Source organism: Meles meles, chromosome 1, assembly GCF_922984935.1.
Source record: "Meles meles chromosome 1, mMelMel3.1 paternal haplotype, whole genome shotgun sequence".
Classification (NCBI taxonomy): domain Eukaryota; kingdom Metazoa; phylum Chordata; class Mammalia; order Carnivora; family Mustelidae; genus Meles; species Meles meles.
The window spans coordinates 122,244,174-122,270,489 of NC_060066.1; the positions used below are offsets into that span (position 1 = coordinate 122,244,174).

At 46.6% G+C, this 26,316-nt stretch overlaps 1 protein-coding gene across 2 annotated transcripts in view; it reads right to left on the bottom strand.

The window, feature by feature from the left end:
• Window positions 1–26,316, bottom strand: part of ELAPOR1 (endosome-lysosome associated apoptosis and autophagy regulator 1) — a 69,603-nt gene that overhangs the window by 26,135 nt on the left and 17,152 nt on the right. For both annotated transcript variants that reach the window (XM_046027102.1, XM_046027111.1), the window contains exons 3-8: window positions 10,913–11,033; window positions 8,649–8,841; window positions 2,571–2,718; window positions 2,009–2,089; window positions 1,333–1,438; window positions 1,046–1,195 (exon numbers count right to left, since the gene is read on the bottom strand). In XM_046027102.1, coding sequence (XP_045883058.1) covers window positions 1,046–1,195; window positions 1,333–1,438; window positions 2,009–2,089; window positions 2,571–2,718; window positions 8,649–8,841; window positions 10,913–11,033 — 799 coding nt within the window. The remainder of the gene's footprint in view (window positions 1–1,045; window positions 1,196–1,332; window positions 1,439–2,008; window positions 2,090–2,570; window positions 2,719–8,648; window positions 8,842–10,912; window positions 11,034–26,316) is intronic.

The window sequence follows — 26,316 nt, forward strand, 5'->3', positions numbered from 1 at the left end:
TGCTCATCGGGGCACCTGGTGGTCCAGTCGGTTAAACGTCTGCCTTTTGGTTTCGGCTCGGGTCATTATCTCAGGGTGGTGGGATCGAGCCTGGCTTCTGGCTCTGCACTGCAGAGGAGTGTTCTTGTCTTCCTCCTCTGCTCTCCCACCCACCCACCCTAGCACCAACTTGCTCTCAAATAATAAATAAATAAAATCTTTTAAAAAAATATTTTTCTTGGGGCGCCCGGGTGGCTCAGTCGTTAAGCATCTGCCTTTGGCTCAGGTCATGATCCCAGGATTCTGGGATCGAGTTCCGCATTGTGCTCCCTGCTCAGTGGGAAGACTGCTTCTCCCTCTCCCACTCCCCTGCTTGTGTTTCCCCTCTTGCTGTGTCTCTCTCTGTCAAATAAATGAAACCTTTAAAAGAAAAATTTTGCTCATCAATGCAGCCTCATGGCTCTTCTAACCTAACTTTGATAATAGCTGTTATGAATTAAAATATATAAATATATAACTTTACTTACTGTATCTATTATTTATAATTATAATCTTATATAAGATTTCATTTATACAAATTTCACTGCTTAGGGGGAAAAAAAAAAAAAGATTGCAACCCCTTTCCCTAACTTTCCTAATCCCTCTAGCCCTGACCTGCTTTTCCTTTTTGCCACAGCACCCTGCACAGTTTACTGTCTACCATACTATAATTTATTATATATTTATTATCATTCTTGTTTATTGTCTGTCTCCCCCTCCCCCCAACAGAATGTAAATTCCATGAAGATAGGGAACTTTGTCTATTTTGTTTGCTGATGTAGTCCAGGCACCTAGAATAGGACCTGGCAGATAGTAGAGGCTCACCAAATACTTGCTGAATGATTTCACTTTTGCTTCCGGAGTGATCAGTGGAGTATGGATCAGCATGGTTCTTTAGGGTCCAGAAAGCAGGGGCTCACGAAAAGTCATCTTCAGCATGGCCAGAGGATGGTTCTCTTTCCTGTTTCTCCCCTTGGTCGTTGGTACCCGCCCCTCCCCCAACTCTACCCACCCTCGGGAACCTCACCTGAGTATTTGTCGGGGTCACACTGGTGGCAGGAAGTTTCCCCCTTATTTGAATAGGAGTTGGCTGGGCAAAGTTCGCAAAAAGAAGAGCCCTGCTTGTTTGCATATGTGCCAGGTTTGCAGGGAAAACACTCTGAAGTGTAGGCCACCCCTAGGGAGGAAGAACAGCAAGGAGAAGCAAGGCTTGAGCCCCGAGACTGAGCCCTCTGGGGGTTGACACCCAGCGCCCCCACCCACCCCCAGAGTCAAGAAGTTCACAGACCCCAGGCTCTGCTCCCCTCTCGGTACCTGTTATGGCGATGTTTCTCACCAGCACGGGCTTGGAGATTTTGGACCACACTGAGAAGGCTGTGGTTCTCCAATAGAGGACATTATTGCCTCGATTTAGCTCGACCTAAGCCACAAACAGGAAGACAGATATCCCTAATCCATCGGATTAGCCTCTGGCAAGGACCTGATTGCTGTCTTCGGGGTGGCACCGTTTCTGATCCCCTCCCTGAACTTCTTCAGCTTTGCCTTTCCACCCAGCTTAGCTTAGCTCCCCTTCGCTTTGAAGCCTCCTCTTACTACCCTCTCGTAGCCTCTCCCTCACCCACATATACCGTGACTATCTCCAAGGTGAGACCTATGAAGGGGCCTAAAAGAACTGACAGGAGTGGTGAGTGGAGTTCCTGCATTCTTCTCTGGTTCTGTGTCCACACCCCATCCCCAGAAGACCTGGCCCTTAGAGCTGACAAGCTGCTGATCCTTGGGATCAGGCCACGAGTGCAAGTCATCTTCCACCCATACTCTGTCAACTCAAGAGGACAGAAACTACAACGTCCTCATCGGGTCAGACTCCTGTCCTCTAGGGACGGAGAGGTAGGAGCCCAGACTGGGAAGAACTACCCCTTGGAGGAAAAGCCCACAGCCCCTTTGCTGGTATCCCCAGGGAAGGCTCCAGGGAGGCTGGCAGGATACTCACACTGTGGAACTCCCATCCTTTCTCTGTGGTTTTCATCCACCTGGAGTCATCTACATTGGGCTGGCATTGGTCATTCTGAACCTGAGAAGGCAGGAGTTTGGGAAGAGAGTCTCAGCTTTCCAAGAAAATGTGTTCCTTACCCTCCCTGCTATCATAGCCTTCCAGAGGGACCTTCTTATGGGAGAAGAACTGCCAGTTTCCTTTAGGGACTGAGGTCGGAACACATGAGCCTTGAAGCAAGGTGGGAGCTAGCTACACACACAAAACATCAGGGCATCAATGCCAAAGAAGTAACTTGGAACTCAGAAGCCTTTACACACTGTTTTCATGTCTGCATGGGCAGAATGCCTAGAGTCTCCAGGCCCCTACTCTTTCCCTTCAGAGGCCCCCAGCTTCTTTCTCCTCGCCTCTCGAAGTCTCAGCTCATTTTGTCCACAGTTCTCTCCAGAGGGAAGACCACTGTGGAAAATCCCCAACCAGAAATATGCTTGCGATTCCTGTCAGTGAATCTGAGCCCTGGACAGTCTTTACCTCCCATCCTCTCCCGGGGATGGGAGCTTACAAAAAACTCAAAGATGATGCTGGAGTCTGGGTAGTAGTACTCAAAGTTGACCGTGCCAGACTGCTTTAGGTTGACGGCATACATCAGCGTGGCTGTGCATTCGTCCGTGTTGGAGGAGATGTAGTCACCGAGGGGAACCCACTTGGACCTGTGAGGAAACAGAAGCCATGTTCATCGGCGGGGGCACAGCCCTCCGTGCTTTGTGTGAAGTGCAGGTCTCACGTCCTGCTGGGTCTCTGAGGAACTCCAGACTTGTGATTCACAGATGGGAATTTAGACATGAACAAGAATGACCTCCAGATCAAGGAGCTTGGGCATACAGCGGACACATGGAAGACAGGTGGGTGTGCCCCCACAGTCTACAGAACTATCCAGAAGATAGATGGCAGGTGTTGTGAGGGGAAGAGGGGGAACATTTATTGGTTGCTTCTTATCTCCTGGGTACTGAACTACAGTGTTTTGTATTCATGACTTCTTTTCTTTCCCATTTAATGGATGCTGAAACTAAAGCTCAGTGGAGGCCTTGCCCGATGTCATGCAGCCAGCAAGTGGCAGCGCTCAGATTCAAACCCAGGTTTGCCCAACTCCAAAATCAGGGAAAGTCAGCAGACACATCCAGTCTAGCTGTTTTTCTGGAAATGCCCACTTTTAAAGGTTTGGGTTTTTTTAAGATTTTATTTATTTATTCAACACAGAGAGAGAGAGATTACAAGTAGGCAGAGAGGCAGGCAGAGAAGGCGGGGAGCAGGCTCTCTGCTGTGCAGAATGCCTGATGTGGGGCTCAATCCCAGGACCCCGAGATCATGACCTGAGCTGAAGGTAGAGGCTTAACCCCCTGAGCCACCCAGGCACCCCTGGAAATGCCCACTTTTAGATGCTGCATATAACTGGTAACTGGGAAGAAGGAAGGCCAGAGAACATCAGAGACAATCAATCTAGTCTTGCAATTTCATTTTCTACATATCTCTCAACTTGGCCCAACCCTACCCCAGGGCTCTCCCTCTTCCTTGCACCCCCCACCCCCAGCTCTGAACCAGCTCCTATCTCACCTCCCTGTATCCAGTCCTGCCTCCTCCAATCCCTTCTCCACACTGTGGCGGCAGAGGTCCTCCAGAACAAAAATCTAACCATGCCACTTCCCTGCTGCCCTTAGAATGGGCACAAATCCATACCTACTCTCTAGACTCCAGCTTGCCAGCATTTGTTTGTTTGTTTAGAGGAGGGGGAGAGGGAGAGAGAAAATCTTAAGCAGTTTCCATGGCCAGGAACCCCTCATGGAGCTCCATCTCACTACCCTGAGATCATGACCTGAGCTGAAAACAAGAGTCTGACACTTAACCGACTGAGCCACCCAGGAAGCCCCTCCCTCCCTCTGTTTAATTCCTGTGTAATCCCGAGTCCCTCGTGTGTACCAGGCATCTTAGAATAAATGTCACCTCATTTGAGAAGTCCTCCTTGACTCTACTGGCATCCGCTATGTGCACTCTGAGCTCTCACCGATTCTCTTCCCGTAGCCACAGCTCTCTTCCACTTCACTTACACATATTATGAAAGATTTAAGGCCACCACTGTGCTTGAGAAATACAATACAGAGGCTCCCTCGGTGGCTCAGCCAGTTAAGCAACTGCCTTTGGCTCAGGTCATGATCTCAGGGGCCTGGGTTTGAGCTCTGGGTTGGGCTCCCTGATCAGCGGGGAGCCTACTTCTCCCCTCCCTCTCCTTCTGCTCCTCCCCCCTGCTTATGCTCTCCCTTTCTGTCAAATAAATAAATAAAATCTTTGAAGGAAAAAAAAGAAAAGAAATACAATACAGCAAAAGCCTTGGTGTATACCCAGCAAATCTCCAGCCCTTGACTACCACCTACTCCTTTCAGCCAAGTAACCCCTTTCTGGAATACGGTGCTTATCATCTTATCATATGGTTCTTTACCCTTTACTAATTATACAGTTATTTCTTCTTTTTTTTTAAAGATTTTATTTATTTATTTGACAGAGAGAGAGATCACAAGTAGGCAGAGAGGCAGGCAGAGAGAGAGGAAGAAGCAGGCTCCCTGCAGAGCAGAGAACGCGATGCGGGGCTCGATCCCAGGACCCTGAGATCATGACCCGAGCCGAAGGCAGCGGTTTAATCCACTGAGCCATCCAGGCGCCCCTATACAGTTATTTCTAAACAATATGTCCTATGATCATGCTTTTTCTTGTTTTTAAACCTCACATAAATGGCATCATACGTCTGTGTTCTGAAACTTGCTTTTTTTGTTAGTTTCAATATGATTGTGGGATTCATCCATACCCACACACAAAGCTCCTTCTTCATTTTTGCTACTATCTAATTGTGCCTTGCATGGCTCTGACATATTTACTTACCTATTACTTGCTAATGGACTTTGTTTCCTTTTTTTTTTTTTTTTTTGCTATTGTACATACTCTGTTTGAGACATTCTTATACCTCTCCTTGTGTGCATGTCTGAGGGGGACGCTGGGTGAGAAGGCATGTGAACCTCCAGCTTTACCAGCTCCTGCCACAGTGTTCTCCAAAGTGGTTCCTACGAATGTACCCCTCTTGGCATGCGAGAATGTTCCTGTTGCTCCACAGGCTCCCCAAGTTTGGAATGGTCAGACTATAAAGTTGTTGCCAATGTGATATGGTAGGAGATAACGGTTTCTTGAGCTTTAAACCTCTTTTCCTTGATTATTATCGAAGTTCACCATCTCTTCTTTGGTTTATTTGCCATTTGGCTTTCTCCTCTGGCCATATTCTAATTCCTCTTTAATTTATTTAAGTCTTCTTTAATTGTCTGTCCTCCTGGCTGACTGACAGATTCGGTGAGGGCAGAGGTCACCCTTGTTTTGCTCACATTGTTGCTCGGGCACCAAGCCTGGGCCTGGCAAACAGGAGGGACTCGGGATTACACAGGTGGGTGTGGAAAAGGGTGACCAAAGATAAGTCCATTATATCATTGTTTGGCCTGAGACCAGCGGAGGCAATTATTAACAGTGGCCAGTGAAGTGGACCTCCAATAGTCCACTGGATTCCCCCTGAGTTTGTTAGAATAATAACAGTTCTTTGACGATGTTATTCTCAAATGGAAGCTTATCCAAAATACCTAAGCTGAGCTCATCCCAGACATACCTAATAGTATTGATTTCTCCTGTTAAGAGACAACCCTTAGTGCTGATGGGCTCCATGGCGTTATCTATAAATAACTCCCGAAGTGAGATGAATAATTAAAAGGATGCCATCAGTGGGCTACATTTGCACGAGGCACCACGATTCTGGGTTTTGTCAGAGCTGTCTCTGGTGAAGATCATTTCCTGTTCAATAACAACACGTGTTGATTGATTTCTAGTGCCAGGCATTGCTCTAAATTCTTCACACGGATCATTCCATTTAATCCTCACCACAGCCTATTAGAAGAAGACCATGTTCATCACTGGTTTTTTTGTTTTGTTTTGTTTTGTTTTGTTTTAGGATGAGGAAATTGAGGCACTGAAGTGATTAGGACACTTACCTAATCACACAACTAATCACATAGTAATCAGTCTGATAAGTGCCGTAAAGAGAAATAGAAGATGAACAGTGTGTATGTAATGGGAATCTATGGGGCCAGGGATGGCAGCTCCCAGGAAGTGACTTTTAGGAAGAGACCTGAGGGTAAAGCAGGAATCAGCCGAAAGAGCTGGAGGAGAGTGTGTCCAAAGACCTGGGTGGGGAACACCTGGGTGGCTCAGTTGGTTGAGCGTCTGACTCTTGATTTTGGCTCAGGTCATGATCTCAGGATTGTGAGATGGAGCCCCGGGTCAGGCTCCTCGCTGGGTGTGGAGTCGGCTTGAGATTCTCTCCGCCCCTCCCCTTACTCATGCATGCTGCAAGCTTTCTCTCTCTCTCAAATAAATAAATAAATAAATAACATCTTAAAACAAAACAAAACAAAACCCACACACAAAATAAAGACCCATGAGGGAAGGAGCATGGTTGCCAGCGTGGCTGGATCCCGGCGAAATGGGCTGAAGGCAGAGGCTACATCAAGGCAGGGCCATGCAGGATGTGGCAAGGTATGGATTTTATTCCCAGAAAACAGGAATCTGTGGAATATGGAGTTTTGAGCAGGGAAGTACTGCGGTTGGCTCTATGTTTTAAGTAGATGGGTCTGGCCACTGATGGTGAGGGGCCCCGCAGAGGCTGGAGTGGAAGCCAAGACCAGCTGGGGGCGCCCAGAACAGGCAGGAGGTGGGCTCTGGTCAGGGTGGAGGCAGTGGGCATGGATTCAGGTAAATACACAGGTGAGCAGGAAAGCCAGGCACTCGGTTTCTTGGTACTAGTTCCATGACTGCCGTTCTGAGGGCAGTGTGGAAATCACAAAGCCTCTCTAGGTGCCCATTTCCTCTCTGTTTCTACAGAGGAGAAACATCCTCCCCCGCCCCCTTCCCGGGGATGTCTCGGGCTCCCTGAAGATCCAGGCCCTGAAGCCTTCTGTGCTATGGAAACACAAGTTGTTATTAACCGGCCCACATCCTGTCTTGCTGAGCGGTAATGATTTCTGGACTCTCAGTGAGGTCCCCAGAGAGAGAGAAACCCTTTCTTCGTGCGGGTAAGAATTGATTGAGTGAGCGAGGCCTGCACCTTGTTTGGGGTCAATCACATTCTCTATTAAGGCACAAATGGGTCTCCTTTCAGCTTTAACCCTCTCTGGCTCTATCTCTGCTGCCAACCTTGTCATGCAATGATTTTGACACAAATATTAAATTCTAATGACATTAAAATTGGACCATAAAATGCCTGCTGCCTGGCTCTGATAATGGTGCTTCCGTATATATTTCTTACTGAGAGAATAGGAGACATTGGTCCCAGTTTTAGAAATGGGAGGGGTTTTGGTCCCAGTTTTAGGAATGGGAGACATTGGTCCCAGTTTTAGAAATCCAAGTATAACACAAGTGTAAGCAATTATTAACTTCTTTTTATCCTTTTGATTGCTTGGGTATAAGAGAAACTTTCATGTACTTTTCTCCCATCTTCTTTTATTTTTCCGGTGCGGGGCGGGGGGGGGGGAGGGCGAGAGAGAATCTTAAGCAGGCTCCATGCTGAGTGCAGAGCCTGAAGAAGACTTGGGCTCCTCTCACAACCCTGGGATCATGACCTGAGCCAAAATCAAGAGTCAGACGCTTAACTGACTCAGCCACCCAGGTGGCCTTTCTCCCATCTTCTTTGTCAATATTGAACAAGGAGCAGTGGGTGACTGTCTTTCACATCTGTATATCCCTCCACAATTCTCCCGTAAGAACCCAACATTGCCCGGCGTACACTACATCTTCCTTGAGAATGTCTGCATGGGGCAGTAGAAAGCTTGGGACTGGGTCTGAATTCTAATGTCACAGGTTTGAAGCTGGGTAAAAAAGCACAAGTCACTTAACCTCTCTGAGCCTCCTGTTCCTCATGTGTGTGAAGGGAACAATAATACCAATTTCAGAGGGTTCTTGCGAGGATTATAGAAAGTAATAAAGGGAAAGCATTCAGAACAGTACCTGGCACGTAAAAGCCACATCATTTAATTCTTGTTCCTGGGATTAAATATCCACAGCTATGAGAAGGATAGCTCACCAGTTCCCGAGGAACCTGGGGCTGGTCCCCGGGATCTTAAGGGGTTTGGACCGCCACTGACCAAAGCTCTGGTCCTATCCTATCCCCCCCCAACCCATAAACCCCAGTTGGGATGGCACACTTTAGGAGTTAGCACTAAAGCCAGGGAGATACCTAAGGCTTTGCACATTGTGTTGCACTCCAGTTGAGGAAGTTTACTCCCGATCCAAAATCCCATGAAGGAACTCCAATTAGGTTTTGTTTTAAGTGGACTGGCCACTTAACCTTTGCCCACCTTATCCCCTTATTGCCTCCAGTTCTCCACCTTTCACAAGTGCCTGTCAGTCACCAGTAAGTTTGGATCGGTAAGAGTGTGCTGAGATGGGCGTCATGTCCAACAGTCCTGTGAGAAGCGGCTCTGGCCTCCCCTTGGCTACATGGATCCCTCATTTCCAACCTCCCCAGCCCAGCACAGAGGAAGGGAGAGGAGGAGGCACTCACGCAGTGCAGTTCTCCATGGACTCAGTAGTGCTGTCCTCTATCTCCATGTTGGTTGAGAGGCTGGCAAAGCCATGGGGCAGCTCATCCCACTCGTCGAACCGGATGCCCGTGCCGAGGGAGTAGCGGCCCTCGGCGCACGGCTTACAGGACTGGTCCTTCATATCCAGAAACTCCCCTGCTTTGCAGGAGAAGGCTGGAACACAGAGCAGGGATAAGGGCAGGGTGGTGAGACTCCTGCCGCCCCAGGAGAACTGGGCAGCTTGTGGGCACCTGAAAAGGGGGAACAGAAGATCGAGATCTAGGAGTTTGCCCCACGAAGATTTAGAACCATGGCACATCTTGTATGATTCCATGTATATGGAATGTCCAAAATAGGCAAATCCACAGAGACAGAAAGCAGATTTGTGATGCCTGGGACTTTGTGGGGACAGCATGGGGAGAGATTGCTTGTGGATGTGATGTTTCTTTTGAAGAAGAACTGGACAAAAACTACTGGACTTTACACGTCCGAGGGGTGAATTTTATGACATACAAATTATATCTCAATAAAGCTGTAACTAAAAAAAAAAGAAAAAAAGATTTAGGGCTGTGGGAACTCTGCCTTGCTGAGGGAAGTTGGGCATGTCCATGACATTTCCTAAGGGAAAGCCTCAGCTATTCTAAGAACTCTCCAGTAGAAGATACCATGGCCTCTCGTGCTGATCCCTCTGAATGGTGCCCAGGCCTGTAGCCATGAATTTCCCCCTTGAGTCTTTGGCCTCTGTCTCCTTTCTGGTTCCACTGCCGCCATGTTGGTTGGGATTCTCATGCCTATTACCTCAACTACTGCAGTGTCCTCCTACCTGGTTCCCTATTTCCTGTTTTTTGCTCATTCTGTGGTCAGAGGTATCTTTCTAACACACTGATATGTACTATTATTCCTGTTATTTAAAAAAATCATCAGGCACTCCCCCTTTGGTTATAGAATTAAGCTCTCAGCCAAGCATTCCAAGTCTTCCATAATTTTCCCTCAACTTAACTTTCCAGCTTGATCTCCCCCTATAGGATTTTCTCCACCTCAGCCTCCTCCATTACCCTCCCTGTGTTGCCTCTGCCCCAGACCACGTGTTCTTCCCTGGATGTGTCTGGTGTTTTTCCACCTGCAAACTTTTTGCCCAGGTGGTCCCCCCAGCTCTTCCTGATCCCCAAGCATCCATGAGTAACTCCTGTTCTTCTTCACCCCACATTAACACATTGTATTGGTGTGGGCCTTCCACAAGACTTTGGGCTCCAGGGACAGTGGCTCAGTGACAGGCATAGGCATGGCAGGGGCTCCGCTAAGTTTTGCTGAAAAAAATGAACGGAGAAGTGAATGTCTGCTTCTTCTACCAGACTATAGGCATCCAAAGGCAGAGACTGGGCCGTAGGTCTCTTCGTGGTTTATAGCGTGTGCCCATAGGAGGAACTCAACCTGAGTTACCTGAAGATGGCTCATTTGTTAGCATTAGTCACACCTTGGTCCTGCTCAGACCTTAGCAATATCCACTCATTAGTTTAACAGGTACTTGCTTGCCAACTGAACCAGGCATGAGGCAAGCTTTTTCTTTTTTTAGAATTTAAATGTCCCCAGTCTCCTTTACAAATCTTCAAGTGTTCCTTGACTGTAGTCCCTATTGTTACCCCCTTACACTTCTAGAAAGAACAGTGGAGGGGAAAGAGCTGCCAGCTGTGGAAAAGTTGGGACAACAGAGTCACATAGGTGGGGACAGAGCTGCAGACAAGTCACCACCTTCCCCACTGCACAGGAAGCTCCACGGCTGGGGAAGATTCTCTTCCCTGAAACCATGCCCAGTGCATTTTAAAGATCTGTCTCTGCAGAAATTCATCTTCTCTGGTTTCCTTTCAAGAACAAAAGCAAATCACAGTCTTTCCTAGGGGCTGATTGTGGCTGGTGAGTGTAGATTGGAGAGACCCGCCAGGCACAAAAGCAAATGGATGCGAACCCAAAAAAAAAAAAAAAAAAAAAGATCTGCGTGTCACACAGCTGGAGTTGCTCATTCTTTATCCCCTGATGGGATTTCAATGAAAATAAAGGCAAATTTAGATGCCCAGTTTGTAGCCATGAAATAACATTTCTGCGCCAAATCTCAAAGGGGTGGGGAGTTAACCAAGGGAAAAATCTGATTCCTTAAGTCAGCGGCACTGTCGGCACTGTCGGGAAGGTCCTAGCTCGGATGCCCGGAGGTTTGGGGCAAAAGCCAAGGGCGAGAAGCAGGGCTGCTTACAGCACTCGGTGCCCTTGACTGGGTCAGGGAGGCTGGTGCACAGGCCCGGGGTGTGCGGCACGGCGACCCTCCACCTGGATCCTGTGCTGTCACACGCGGTGTACTCGTAGTGGTACTCGGACTGCAGGGGAGACAACAAAGGGCAAGATGTGCATTAGCAGGGATCAAACATTAATAGCTTTCCACCCACTGCTCACCCAGCGTGACGGCTACTGACACTCGCCAACGTGGTACCACACCAGCCAAACACCCCCGTACCCCCACCTCTTCCCAGGCAGCGAGCAGGGATCGTGCCCAAATGTTTGCTAGGAAGCCTACAGGAGCTACAATGACTTGGATTCTTCCTCTCTACCTGGCCACTGTCTAGTCCTTAGAATTCCTTTCTGTGTGGTGACTCTCTTGGCTGTTGTATATATGGAATGATCTGATAGGCAAGAGTAAGGTGAGAAGGGAAGTTCAGGATGGGCTAGAAACAGGTGCAGTTTTTCTTGTCCCCAACGATAGAATTATGAGCAAGTTCTGGTCCCTGGAACATGTGCAAAGGATTGTCACAGAGCTGTATTTACTTGTTCTTCATACTCTCTTCTGCCCAGAAAGACTCTAAATCCCTCCTTGCATTTTATGAAAATGTCATTATTTTCACTCAGGCAGCTCTCATCACTGGAACCTGTTCATACCTAATTTCTCTGTATACTGGGAAACTCAACAGTTCAGTCGCTTTCCTGAACTAAGACTAACCTAAATAACAGCCACTACAGACTAATCAGGCATTTCACAGAATAATAGTAACAACAAAAATAATAAAAAGCACTATGTGGGAGGGAAAAAAGGCCACCATAGATGCATCCCACGCCCTTAAACGTTTCTTCCTCTTTTAAATCTTATAATAAGTGACAGACCACAGGATTAATGTAATTTTGGCTCTGACAAGTATTTTATAAGCCGCCTTTACCTAACTCTATATTCAAGTGCCAAAGTACTTGGTACTATAGTATCCATAAGAAAAATAGGTTTACTGTCCCCCATCTAAAAGAATGACAGCATACACGTGTAAATGCAAGGAGCAGAGACTAAAAAGGAAACAGTTTTTAAGTTTGCTAATCTAAGAATGCATCAGAACCAAAAGGAGAAAACTTAACCTTTTGGAAGAGGTAAACACACTGCATTTCATCTGTTCTAAGATGCATATTTCACATTTTAACATCTGTGAAATCACAGCTGACATAATGAGAAAGCACTGTGTCATTTTTTTTTAAAGATTTTATTCATTTATTTGATACAGAGAGAGATCACAAGTAGACAGATAGGCCGGCAGAGAGAGGGGGAAGCAGGCTCCCTGCCAAGCAGAGAGCCCGATGTGGGGCTCGATCCCAGGACCCTGAGATCATGACCTGAGCCGAAGGCAGAGGCTTAACCCACAGAGCCACCCAGGCGCCCCCACATATTTTAACTGATAAAACTCTCCTCTCTGCGATACATAAAAATAGTGGATCTTAGAAGCAATGGCATCTCAGATTTGTGGAAACACGGTGAACGTGTTTTCTTTTTTTTTTTTTTTTTTTTTAAAGATTTTATTTATTTATTTGACAGAGAGAGATCACAAGTAGACAGAGAGGCAGGCAGAGAGAGAGAGAGGAAAGCAGGCCCCCTGTTGAGCAGAGAGCCTGATGTGGGACTCGATCCCAGGACCCTGAGATCATGACCTGAGCCGAAGGCAGCGGCTTAACCCACTGAGCCACCCAGGCGCCCCGGTGAACGTGTTTTCTTGAGCTGTCATTTCAGAAACTTAAGATGTAAGAGAACAACTTTATTTCTCTCTATTATACATATTTACCACATACATATTTTATGTCCAGCCATTAGAGTTACTAAGTGTTGTGTCCAGTAGGGCTCAAGATAGCAACACAAACTCAGAAGATGTAGAGAAGGGGGAAACTGTGAGCGTAACTTTTTTTTTTAAGATTTTATTTATTTATTTGACAGAGAGAAATCACAAGAGAGGCAGGCAGAGAGAGAGGAAGGGAAGCAGGCTCTCCGCTGAGCGGAGAGTCCGATGTGGGACTCGATCCCAGGACCCTGAGATCATGACCTAAGCTGAAGGCAGCGGCTTAACCCACTGAGCCACGCAGGCGCCCTGTGAGCGTAACTTTTGATGAGAATCTTTGGCTTTGGGCTTAGATGTCAGTGTCATCCAGGAAAGAAAGAACAGCAGGGTGGCAAATCCTTTGTGCCCTTGGGTATTGTCTCTCTGGGTCTATTTTTCCCCATAATTCCAGTCTTTTCCTTATCTCAGAGGGTGCTGAGATTAGCAATTCCAGGTCTAAAAACGATACTCCCTGAAGGGTTTTCCTGCAAGAATGAGAGTTAAAATCCACAGCATGTAAATTAAATGCAGAATTGAGTGAACTGGGCAGAAAAGGATTCGATGTTCTGCCTGTAAGCATAATTACGCTGGTCATCTGCATAGTAATTTTAGAGTTCCCAAACATGGTATCATTTGATCTTCAAATTCCCCGTAAGGCAAGCAGAGCAGGAATGTTTCCCTCATTGTACAGATGAGAAAAAACTCTCAACGAGGTGAAAGGGCCAGTCCCAGCTCACACAGCAGGTCAGTCACTGAGCTAGAACCCAGGCCTTCCCACCCGAAATCCACCACCTTCATACGTCCAATCAAACACAATTTCCCACTGGGCCAAATTTAAAGCCAAATCTAAAAATTAAATAAGGCAGTGTTGGCTGTCTGCCAGCAGCCAGACTTACTTCTGAGGCCTGAGAATTGGTGTTAAAATACCTAATCTGTTCGGGCCAATTGTTTCAGTTCACTCGGACTGCATTTGGCTTTCGGAGACACATGGGCCAAGTCTGTTTCTCTTCGCTGCCTTTCATTTGGTGTCCCCTGGGTCTCACTTGGGTGGGAGGTTTGCTGGGAAAATGGTTGATTCCAAGCCTTAGAAAACTCCCTTTTCAATATGTGCTAATTGACTTTGTGTCACTTGGAGATATTTTCACCATCCAAGGTGGGTCTGCTGTAGCTGTTTCAAATCTGAACTAGGAGGCTTCACCATTCAGGACACAAGCTTAGACAGGCAGTTGAACACAGCACTCCTCGACTGCAGTCAGCGTTCCGTAAACAAATCAAGTTTACCCAGCGATCTGTCCTTGGAAGTGTACAGTCTGTGTAACATACAAATGGACAAAGGAGACATACAAATATATTTGGTATGTGTGTCCAGCACACAATTCCTTGCTCTCCATGCACAGTGATATGACACATATCCAAATTACAGGTTGTTTTTTTTTTTTTAAGATTTATGTTTATTTATTTGAGGGTGGAGGGGCAGAAAGAGAGAGAGAGAATCTCCAGCACATTCTTCACAGAGCATGGAGCCAGACACAGGGCTTGATCCCACAGCCCTGAGATCATGACTTGAGCCAAACCAAGGGTTGGATGTTTAACCAACTGAGCCAGCAAGGTGCCAACTCCCCCGCCCCCAGGGCAAGTCACAATTTTAAATGGGCCACGGTACGCAGTGGCTTCAGGAGAAGGGTAGGGTTTGGAAATGAGGGGTGGGCACCTTAGTTTATCTGCCCTCTCCTAAGTCATCCAGCCACATGGCGTACTCCTGGGGAATATGAGAAAGAAGAAGAAAAGAATCCCAAAGCTGGAATTTCCTTGCTCAAATACTGAGCTATCTTTTGGTAAATGAAAATGATGCCAAGTCATTTAGGCTAGTCACGAAAGGACAAACACTATGTGATTCCACTTGGATGAGGTACCCATACCGGTCAGATTCACAGAGAGAAAAAGTAGAATAGTGGTTGCTGGGGGTTGGGCCCCTGAGTAGAATTTTGGTTTTGCAGGATGAAAAGAATTCTGTCATGGATGGTGGCGACGGCTGCCCGTGGGAATGGACTTAATGCCTGACCTGTACACTAACATTGGTCAAGATAATTTTATTTCAAAGATTTTATTTATTTATTTGAGAGAGAGAATGGGAGGGAGAGGGAGAAAGAATCTGAGGCAGACTCCATGCTGAGCACAGAGCCTCACACGGGGCTCAATCCTACGGCCCTGAGATCATGACCTGAGCCGAAACCAAGAGTAAGATGCTTAACCGACTGAGCCACCCAGGTGCCCCCAAAGTGGTCAAGATGATTTTATGCTATGTGTATTTCAAGAAAATTTTTCTAGTTTAAAAAAAAAAGATTATGCTAAAAGATTAGTTTAAAAAAAATAAATAAAGTCTCTGACTTAACCTTTTAAGTACACCACAGAGTAGAAGCCTATGATCTGGTAGTCTGTGTTTAAGAAATATCCCTAAAAGAGAAGCGTATATATTGGCCAAGTTAAAAAGACACCAAGGAGGAGGAGGGACGGAAGGGGCGGAAGACAACAGACAGAGTGGCCATGATGACCGTCTCACTGGATACGCCCCCCCACCATGGCGGTCCCCTGGTGCTTATGTGCTTCCTACCGACATCTGTTTGAAAGCAGCGTGCTGCAATTCTGAAAATAAAGAATAAGTGCCAAAAAATATTGTTTTTCGAACATTCTGCTCTTTTGGAATCAAAATGTTTAAACTCTGGAAATACTATTCACTTGGAACACGTTAGGTCGTCCCCATTCTAGGAATGTGGTGTTCACTCATTGCTCATTCAACATGTAGTTCCTGAGGGCCTCTTCTGTGCTAAGTTCTGAGGAAGCAGTGATGTCCAAGACAGTCTCAGCTCTCAAGGAGTGTAGATGCATCCGTGGTGGGGAGTGAGCTGGCAGGGATGGGGCAGGGAGGAGACAGGTCATAAACACGTACATTGGTAGGCCAACTTCTGCCCTTCCACCACTCTCTACAATTGATTATCCTTGCACGTTGTTGCTTGCCCCCACTTTCTCCAGAGAAGGTTTTTATATCTGTTATGAACTGCTTATTTGTATCCCCTGGTGAAGCCCTGGTATGATAGTATTTGGAGGTGAGGCCTTTGGGAGGTAATTAGGACATGAGGTTGGAGCCCCCACGAAGGGATCAGTGTCCTTATACGAAGGGGAACAGATTCTCGTGTAAGAGAGCATACAGTGAGAAGAAGGTTATCTTCTCAGGCAGAGTGTTCTCCCCTGAACACTACTCCCCTACACTTTGATCTTGGACTTCCTAGTCTCCAGAACCATGAGTAAGAAATGTTTGCCTTTGAAGCTACCCAGTCTACAGTATTCTGTTAGCGCCGCCCAAATGGACTAAGACTGTGTCTAAGGACTCTGGCAAAGGCTGTAACACATCTCTGACTCCAACTTGACACTAACCATGCAACCACACTGTTTCTTTTTCAACTCACAGTGGTTCGAAAGCCATGACAAGGCCAGACACCACAAACGTGAACCTCACTCCTTACTTAGAAGTAACTAACCTCTGTGACAGCAGAGCCGAGACAGAGAGAGAGGTTCGGGCAGGACTGTCAGAGGGACAGGCGCTGGGTGATAGGGTGGCTGTGAGGCCCATTGCTCCTCCAACCTTCTTCCTGCCAGGGCATTTCCCCAGGCCAGCTGGCCACACACGCCGGCAGCAGGCGACCCAGACTGGCTAGAAAGTCAAATGGCTGGTCCCTGAGCGGGGCCTGCTAGGATTAACACCATGTGTCCAGGAGTCCCCAGGATCCGGAGTTGCAGAGGTCCCTGGAGAGAAGTGAGGGCTCAGGGCGGTGCTAAGCAAGAGGTCCGAGCGAGGGACTGACTCGTCTGGGCCTCCGTCTTTGCATTTCTCAACTGAGAAAAATGAGTTTAGGCCTTTTCTAAGGTTCCGGTACCCTATTCTTCTATGGCTGGAACCCGCATGGTAATCAGTTCTCTCTTCCACTGTTGCCCCCTACTTCCTTCAAAATGGCTCTGCTCAGTTTTTAATTATCAAAGTAATCCGTGTTCATTGCAGAAGAGATGAAAATACAGGCTACCATTAAAATGATGGTAAAAAAAAATTTTATTTTAAATAATAAAATAAAATGATCGTAAAAATCGACCACAAGCCCAAGCAAGTAGAGATCACTACTTTAAACGTGCGATTACATTTCTTTCCAGAGCCTTTTCCTATATGTGCGCGTGCATTTCTAAAAACAAAATGAAGATAGTACAGTTTGGAGTTTCGTGCTGTGGCTATTTTGTTTTGTTTTTTGTTTTTTTGGTGGTATTGTTTTTTATAATTTTGGTCGCAAGCACTTTCCCCTGTCTTTAATGGCTGCACCACAGTTCCTTTAACACTGAGTTTTATCCAGCTTTTTGCTTATTTTAAATAGCACTACTATGAAGCCTTCTGTGTATCTCTCATTATTTGATTTGGATACATTCCCAGAAGTGGAATTTACTAGGGTAAAGCCTATGAGTTTCTTTAAGGTTTTTGATCAGGGAAGGAGATTTCTAAGCGAAAACAGACATCTCTAAGTCCTTTTTATTTATTTTTTTCTTTTTATTGTCAAAATGTCACCTATTTACTTTTTAAAAACGGAATATAATGACCCCATCCCCCAGTTTCAATACTTAATTTCTGCCATTCTCGTTCATCTACTTGGACCCACTCCACATTTTTTTCCACCTACTCCACCCTTTTGAAACTTGTTGCTATTTTTTTACTTTTAGGTAAAACTTATACACATTGGACTGCACAAATCGTCACTGTTTGATTTGGATAAAGGGCTACACCCAAGTAAAACACTGTCAGGCGGAAGAACCACAGCAACCATGGTGGGTGGGGGGTGGATACCTCCCCTCCCCAGGCAGGATAAGACAGAGCCCAGCAGGGGATCTCACCCCTAAATCTGAGTATCACCAAGTCACTGGTGCATAAAGCCACAACCACCCAAAGAAGCAGGAGAGAAACACGACTTGCATTTGTCTTGGCTGGGATAGGACCTGCGTCAAGAAACAGGTTCTTAAGTAAACCCGGATTTTGACTATAGGCCCTGGGTTCTGGAGGAGGTCGCCTCCTGCTCTTCCCTTCCCTGCAGGCTCATCCCCTTCTCTCACCATCCTTGAAAAAGCAGATCCTCTGGAGAGAGTCTCAGGACGGGAGCAGAATAGGCCAGGCAAACACCCTAAGCTTGATACAGTGGGATCTATAGTTATTTGTTGACTCAGTAGCAAATGCTTCTTTGCTTGGAAAGCACCTGACTCCTATGGGAACAGATCCCATTAAACAATCCTGACTAGCAAGAGGACACTAACCTTTTCTGGTAGGGACAGCATACAGAACATGGGAAACCACAGAGAAATATCAGAATTTGAGGCGCCTGGGTGGCTCAGTGGGTTAAAGCCTCTGCCTTCCGCTCAGGTCATGATCTCTGGGTCCTGGGATGGAGCCCCACATCGGGCTCTCTGCTCTGTGGGGAGCCTGCTTCCCCCCCCCTCTCTCTGCCTGCCTCTCTGCCTACTTGGGATCTCTGTCAAATAAATAAACAAAATCTTAAAAAAAAAAAAGAAAGAAAGAAAGAAAGAAATATCAGAATTTGAACATCAGTGTCCCAAATGAGACTTTCTCTTAGGCCCAGGCTTAGTAGGATGAACTCCTGCTCTTTGTTCTTTTTGCTTTGGGTGAATGGTCTGGCTGAGGCTTAGGGGCACAGTGACCTCAGTTTCCCATTGTGAACACAGGCTCTTTCTTATTGTTCTCCAGCCTGTCAGACTGGGGAGGGCAGCAGGACTTCTCCCTCTCTCCTCCTCACCCTCAGGAGGACTGTTAACTCAGTAGCAATGTCTCCTCGGCCCCAGGACCCCAGACTGACCACCTCCAGGCCTCTGGTGCTCACATCTGTTTGATCTTCACAACTACCTGGAGATCGTGTTAAAAATACAGATTCCTGGGCTCCATCCCTAAGATTCTGATTTTTGTCTAGATCTGTTTCCCACTTGCTCCCTCCCTCCTTCAAAACTCACTCTTCGATACCTCGAGACTGAAGTATTTGTCTCATTTGGAAGCAAATCAGGTAAACAAATGTCCCACAGGACAGAGATCCTTAACCTACAGCCCATGGACCACTTCCCCAATACAACGAGTTGCAGAATTGTACGTATGTGCATTTCCTGGGCAGAGGGTCTACGGACTTCATCAGATCCTCAAAGGAGTCTGTGATCCACCACCCCTCCCCCAGCAGAAAACCGGTCATAAAATTAGTAATTTTAAAATAACTATTTCGTGGAGTAAAGGCTGTTCACTTTTTAACAGGGGGCTAAAATACTTTAAAGTCAAGGATTTTCAAATTATGGTCCAGAGTCTAGGGGTTTAGAAATCTCCTTTGGAGGGGAGTGAGGATTCCCCCCGCTTGAATGAAGCAACCCTGTGTTGTTGACTTTTCCTAAAATCTTACAGATCTGTTCTCCTCAGTGAAGATTTTGTTTTAACCAAAGTTTCACACCCCAGACTCGGCTTGAAGGAGCAAATGGCTCAAGGTAGAACTGCAGGCACCGAAGCAGACTCAGAGTCAAGGATGTCTTTGTGGTCTTCTTTTAATCATGCTTCTAGTCAGGTGGTTCCTCTCCTTGCAAGTGACACAGGCTCTCCCCAGAACAGACACCAGACCCAGCAGCAGCCAAAGCAAACAGACCCCAGGCAGGCTGGCCCCCGATGGCTGTCCTCAATCTGTGTGCTGTTGCCTAGCAACATGGTGTCAGGAGCCCTGGGGTTCCCAGTCTGAAGGAGTATGGGGGAGCCCTGGACTTAACGCTGCCCCTTCTTTCAGCATTTTCTATTCTACTTTGGATTTTCAGCTTCCATGTTGGTCAAAAACAACAGGGATGTTGCTCGTTCACCTTGCAGGACCTGCCCTACTGGTCTGCCCATGGACACATTGGATCCTGGATCTTTACAGGATCCTGGGTCTTTACACCTGCCTAGCAGGGAGCCCAATGCGGGACTCGAACCCAGGACCCTGAGATCATGACCTAAGCTGAAGGCAGAGGTTTAACCCACTGAGCTACCCAGGCGCCCCTATTATCTATTTTTTAAGTAGGCTCCACACTGGGCCCAAACCCACAACCCTGTGATCAAGACCTGAGCTGAGATCAACAGTCAGTCGTTCAGCTGACTGAGCCCCCTGGGGGACCCACATTTTATTTTATTTATTTGTTTCTTTATAAGATGATTAAGTAGCTCTCACCCACCCACCCAAACTGAATAACAGCAAATTCTCAGGACAGTTAGGAGATGATGTTCAGGAAAGCTCTTTGTAAACTGGCTAACAAAAGTGAGAAGAAAACAAAGCCAGCGGCTGCCATGACCCTGCCTGGAAAGAGCTCATGGAGGGGTTGCCCTGGCTCGTCCCTCCTCTTCCTGGCAATAGGGCTGTGAGGAGGAGACATTTGTGGCCTAACAGCAATGATGACAGCAGGAGGTAGACCCCCCTCCTTGGTTCCCCTTGCTGTTTACTGCCTGTCCCGACTCACCCTCTGATCCCAGTCTGCTCATACATATGAAATAACATCTGTCCTTTTCCCACTTTTTCTTCCCCAGCAACAACCCTCCCCACCCAAAGCTAATCTCTCCAGGAGAAAGGCTGGTCGTTGACATTTAGACACTTGGTACCTCCAACCAGCCTGTCAGGTGCAGAGAGCTTTTCCGTATTGCTTATAAACATCCCTAGGATTGAAATGGCTTTGTCGCCAGGAAACAAAATGTCCCTTTATAAATTCCAATCCCTCTCTGATAGCGGAGAGCTCTGTACACACATCTGTCTACAAGGTACGGCTTGATGAGATTATGTTTCAAAGATGCGCTTTTCTTGGTTTTTCTAATGAGATCAAAATGTTCCGTTAAATTAATCCACCTGAGCTTCTAATCACGCATGAAAAAAACAGGCAGCGAGGTACTGGCCTGTGCAAAACTCTCCAAGGACACCGTAGCATTCAAATGTGTTAGCTGTTGATGACAGAGAATTCGAACCCGGAGGACAGACTTCCAGCCTGGAGAGCCAGGTCAACAGACAGGGCTTCTGGAACGCCAATGGAGCAAACATATCTGAATGGCTGTGACACCGCAGTCTTCTAGAACACCGTTTCTCAATCTGGGGCTTAAGAGTCCTCAAACTCTTACCCAGCAGCAGTCACTCTGCGTCTTCCCCTCCCCAAGCCCCTGGGACCCACCAGCCTACTTTGTATGTGTGTGTTGATTTACCTGTTCCTGACATTTCATATAAATGTAATTATACACCTGGTGGCCCTCTGTGGTTTTGAGTTTTGTTTTGTTTTAATTTTATCTAAGCAATCTCTATATCCAATGTGGGGCTTGAAGTCATGACCCCGAGATCAAGAGTCTCACACTCTACCAACTGAGCCAGCCAGACAACCCTAATAGGCAGTTCTGCATCTGGCTTCTCTTAATCAGCCTAGTGTTTTCGAGGTTCTTCCGTGTGGTAGCACGTATCAGTACGTAATTCCTTTCTATGGCCCAATAACATTCCATTGTATGGATATACCACATTTTATTTACGCATTCCTCGCTGGGACATTTGGGATGTTTCCACTTTTCGGGTATGGTGAATAATGCTGCTATGACCATCCGTGTCCAAGTTCTGGTGTGAATGTCTGTTTTCAGTTCTCTTGGAAATATACTTGGGAGTGGAATTGCTCAGTCCTACGGTACCTCTGTGTTTGACTTCTCGAGAACGGCCCAACCACCTCCCATAGTGGCTGCACCGTTTTTTATTCCCAGAAGCATGAAGGTTTCGGTGACTCTGCACCCTCGTCAACACTTGCTTGTTCTCTGTCTTCTAGCCACCCTAGCCGTCCATGTTACCTCTTAACCGTATCCAGCACTACTCCCAGCAGAACTCTCCCTCCACATTAGGACTGTGTCTAGATTTGGGCTACGTTCACTTTCTCCCAGCAGGAGCTCCCCACAGCTGACTGCACTCATCTGTCCCCGACTCCACGCTCAGGGACACTGATAGCTGGACACCGACTTGGATGGGAGCATTTATACCCTGGAAATCAGCAAGCACGATAAACCAGGGTTTCCCTTCACCTCTGAAGAGCAGGTTGTTAGACCTTGACCAACACACCGCCAACAGTATCTGTGTATCCCTAATGCCACAGCGTTCTTGGCTTTGCTCTTTCTCTCCACTTGTAAATCCTTCCCTCTGTGTTTACATTTTCTAGTTCAAATAAAATCCTAGCCTTTCCTAAAGCTCAGTTCAAATCTCTTACACAAAGCTATTTCTGAAGTTTCAATTGTCTTCATGGACTGATGATTCAAAGTTTACACCTTGAGCTCAGCCTTTACCCTGGAGCTCCTAATCCGTATCTTTAACGGCCTCTGAGGGTGTTCTCAAGCACGTCAGTTCCAACATTTAAAAACAGTTTTCAACTCCTCGCACCCACTGGTGCTCCTCACCGTCCTCCACCTGTGGTGGCAATACTGGTCTTCAGGGTTTATAGGATTTCTTTTCCTTAATTTTATCTGCTAACAATTTATACTAGAATGATAATAATGTTTATATTTTTATAAATGTATATTTTACTTGATGTGCATTTGAAATGTTTAAATATTTAGCTTTACTTATTTCTTTAAAATATTTACTAAATTCCAAACACTTGGGGATGCCTAGATGCCTCGGTTGGTTAAGCAGCTGCCTTTGGCTCAGGTCATGGTCTCAAGGTCCTGGGATCGAGTCCTGCATCAGGCTCCTTGCTTCTCTCTCTGCCTCTGTCTGCTGCTCTCCTTGCTTGTGCTCTCTCTCTGACAGATAAATAAAATCTTTTTAAAAACAAACAAACAAAGAAAAATTCCGAACACTTGAAAAAATAAAATAACCAGCTTTGGCATTGCCTTTTTGCTCTCATATTGGTTAAACTATATTCAGCACCTGTTCAAGTCAGGAAGGGTGTTTTCTACCTTCACAATATCTCTCGAATCAGTCCACCTCTCTCCATCCACACTACTACCACTGAAGTAAAAACACAGTCATTTCTCACCTAGAGGAGCCTCCTCACCTGTCTCCCAGGCTTTGCTCCCTTCTTGCCTTCAAGCCACTCTCCAGGCCACAGCCAGCATGACCCATCGAACAGCAGAACAGAATGTACCACTGCCCCACTGTTGCCCTCAGAGCAAGCACCAGACACCTCGCAAGGTTCACTCTGCTCCATGGCCCCTACTTACTTCTACACACACTCTCTCTCTCTATTCCGACCCTATGCCCTCACCATAACACTTTGAAATGTTTTCCTGCTTCACCTCAGAGTAACTCAGCTAAAAATACTCAAGACAGATAAGGGAAGGATATATAAATATGATCAAGGCTGTTGTAGCATATACAGGCACTGGTACAGTTTTCATTTTATGGGACAAGAAGGGAAGAATCTGTTCCATGCTTCTCTCTTAGCTTCTGGTGATGGCCAACAATCCTGGGATTTCCTTGGTTTGTGGCAGCATAACCCCATTCTTCACATGACACTTCCCGTGTGCATGTGTGCGTTTGTGTCTGTGTCCAAATTTCCTCTTTAGATAAGGACATCAGTCATATAGGGGTAGGGCCCATCCTAACGACCTCATCTTAACTTGACTACAATCTGCAAAGACCCTATTTCCAAATATGGTCATATTCAGAGGTGCTGGAGGACATAGGATGTACACTAATGTACATACCTCAATTTTTTCTTTTTCTTTCTTTCTTTTTTTTTGGACTTTTGAAGTTTTGGGTTTTTTGTTTGTTTGTTTGTTTGGGGGATTTTTTTTGAGAGAGAGTGTGAGTGGGGGAAGGGGCAGAGGGAGAGGCAGAGAGAGGATCTTAAGCAACCTCCATACTCAGTGCAAACCCCAATGAGGGGCTTGTTCATATTCACCTCAGACCATGACATGAGCTGAAATCAAGAGTTGGATGCTTAACCAATTAAGCTACCCAGGGGCCCCTTTACCTCAAATTTTCTATCTTATCAAAGAGAATTATTGCTCTAGGTCTCATGCTATAAAATTTGAAAATGACTTATTGGATCCCCCACCCTCCTCTAAAAAAGAACAAAAACCAAACAAACCCAAAAAGTAGAATCACGTTCTCTCCTATGAAGGAAATGAAGTGAATATTTATTAGGCATCTCTCAGGGTCCTCGACCTTTGCAAGTTTTATCTTTTTAATCTTCACAACCACCCCAAGTCCTTCACATCAAAGACCGTCTCGTCCATTGTCATGTCCCCACCACCCAGCTGAGAACACGGAATTGAAATACTCATACACAAATACGTGTTCAGATCAATGACCTGTGGGGTAGATATTATTTACCCCATTTTAAGAATGAAGACGTTAGTTCGGAGATGCGCAGGCACATGCCCCAAAGTCACACGGCTGGTGAGTAAGCAGCAGGTTTGGGGCTCAAGGCCGGACCCACCTGTCTTCAAAGCTCTTATCCTTCCCATTACATTTAAACCAGTGGTTCTCAAAGTGTGGTCCCAAGACCCAAAAGGCCCAATCAGTTTGTATTAGAAATGCAAATTCTTAGGGCTCTTCACTGACCGGCTGAATCAGAACCGCTAGGGTGGGGCCATCAATCTGGGCTCTAGGAAGTCCTCCCCATCAGTGAACACCAGCTACAGCCGGGAGCCCCCGCCCCACACTAAACCAGGAAGCTGGCCAGGAGCGATGGGGAGGTCACCTATGTAGTTGCAGGATTTCCAGAAACCTGGCCTTCCAGGTCCAATCACTGTTACTATTTTTGATGTTAAGAAATTACATTACCCCAGTAATTCTAAAAAGGAGGGAGGAGAGAGAGTGCCTGGAGGTTATTACTTAAATCTGAACCCTTTCTTCCTGTTTCTTTCCTCTGCTGGAAATGTTGGGACATCCCTGGGAGAAGCTCTGACAACACACCCCCAAGGACCTTCCACCTGGAAAGGCAAACAGACAGTCCTCTCTGGGATGAGGTGGGCAAGATGCTTTGAAAGTTGCCAGAGGGCTTCCAAGTTGCATGAAGTAAGGATAAAGATGGAATCGACTAGCTCTGCAGAACTTCGTCTACACGCTCATGAAGAAAAGACCAGAGCAGGAGATGCAGCAGCTGAACAGATAGCTGTTTCTTATCCAGAAACCGAGGAGGCCGTCATAGAGGCCACCCGTTCACAGGCCAGAGGGCCAGGTCTCAGCAACCCTTTCCTGGATGACCTGGTTCTCAAAGGAAGTCACTTTTCTTTCTGAGGATCTTGGTGGTAGATGAGGGTGGCAGCCAGATGATGCCAGCCCCCAGGGGAGAGGCCTGGAGCCCTGGGAGGTGGTGAAGGCCTGCGTGGGGCCCAAACCAACTTTCTACCACCAGGCTTTGGTGCTCGCTTCGGCAGCACATATACTACCACCAGGCTTTGCCTGGAGGAGGTGTGAGACTTTGTAGCAGAAAATCAGCAAACACCTGAAGCTAAAGCAAGAGGAGGGAACAGTGCCACTGACCCGCCTGCAATGTTTTCCTTTGGGAAACTGCAATACTGTCCATTGTGAGAAAGAGAGGTGGGGCTGGAGGGTGGGTGGGAAGGGGAACTGGAAGAAAGAACAGGGCCCAAGGCAGAATGCTCAACTCCAAGCCATTTGCCTGAATTCACTTTTGCAGATGGCTTCTGCTACAAAGTAGAAAATGAAAGCCTTCTTTATGTGGTACTAAAATTGGTATCAGGGTTCCTCTGCCCCCTCCCACATCCCCCCACCCACGGCCAGGCACCTGACAGTGCCTAGGGCTCTGGCAGCCACTGCATACAGCAATCTCAAAAGGTTCCCTGGGGACCAGCCTGGGGCTCCATCACTGGGAACTCGGTTCACATCAGCACCTCTTGCTTTGCCAAAGCAGAAGTGGCCTGGGTCCAAGAGTGAAATTTGGTGGAAGAAATTAAAGCAGGATGCTGTTCTCTCTAATTTCCAGGAAGGCCTTAGATGATCCTCCTGCTTTTTAGCAGTCACAGGAGGAATCAGTACAGATCTCCTACTTCTTTATTTTTATACTCACTGATCAAAAAGCCATCTTGTTTTTTTCCTCCCACTCCGATACTACCAACCTCAATAATGGTTAACAGATAGGAATTAAACATCAATTTGACACCAAAGGAAATTATCCTGGCTTAAAAAGAAGCTACACTCCATATCTACTTCATATACACATACATATATGAGACAACTCGTAATCAGTGGTCCCTTAATAGTCTCCACAGATACTATAGAGTTTCAGCAATTAACTAATCAATGAATCTCTCTGCAATGTCTTACTCTGATGTTCCTAATCCTTTATTCTCATGCCATCATGCCACAGTTTGCCGATCCGTACATTGTTCTGTTGCATCTGCCTGCTAAATAATCTTCTCATGTGTTTTCTTAATGGGCTCGGAGCACTACATGTCCTATAATGTTTTCATTTTTTACCTTGGCCACCAGGGAGCTCAGGGTCAATTTTCCAGTTCATTTGCTTC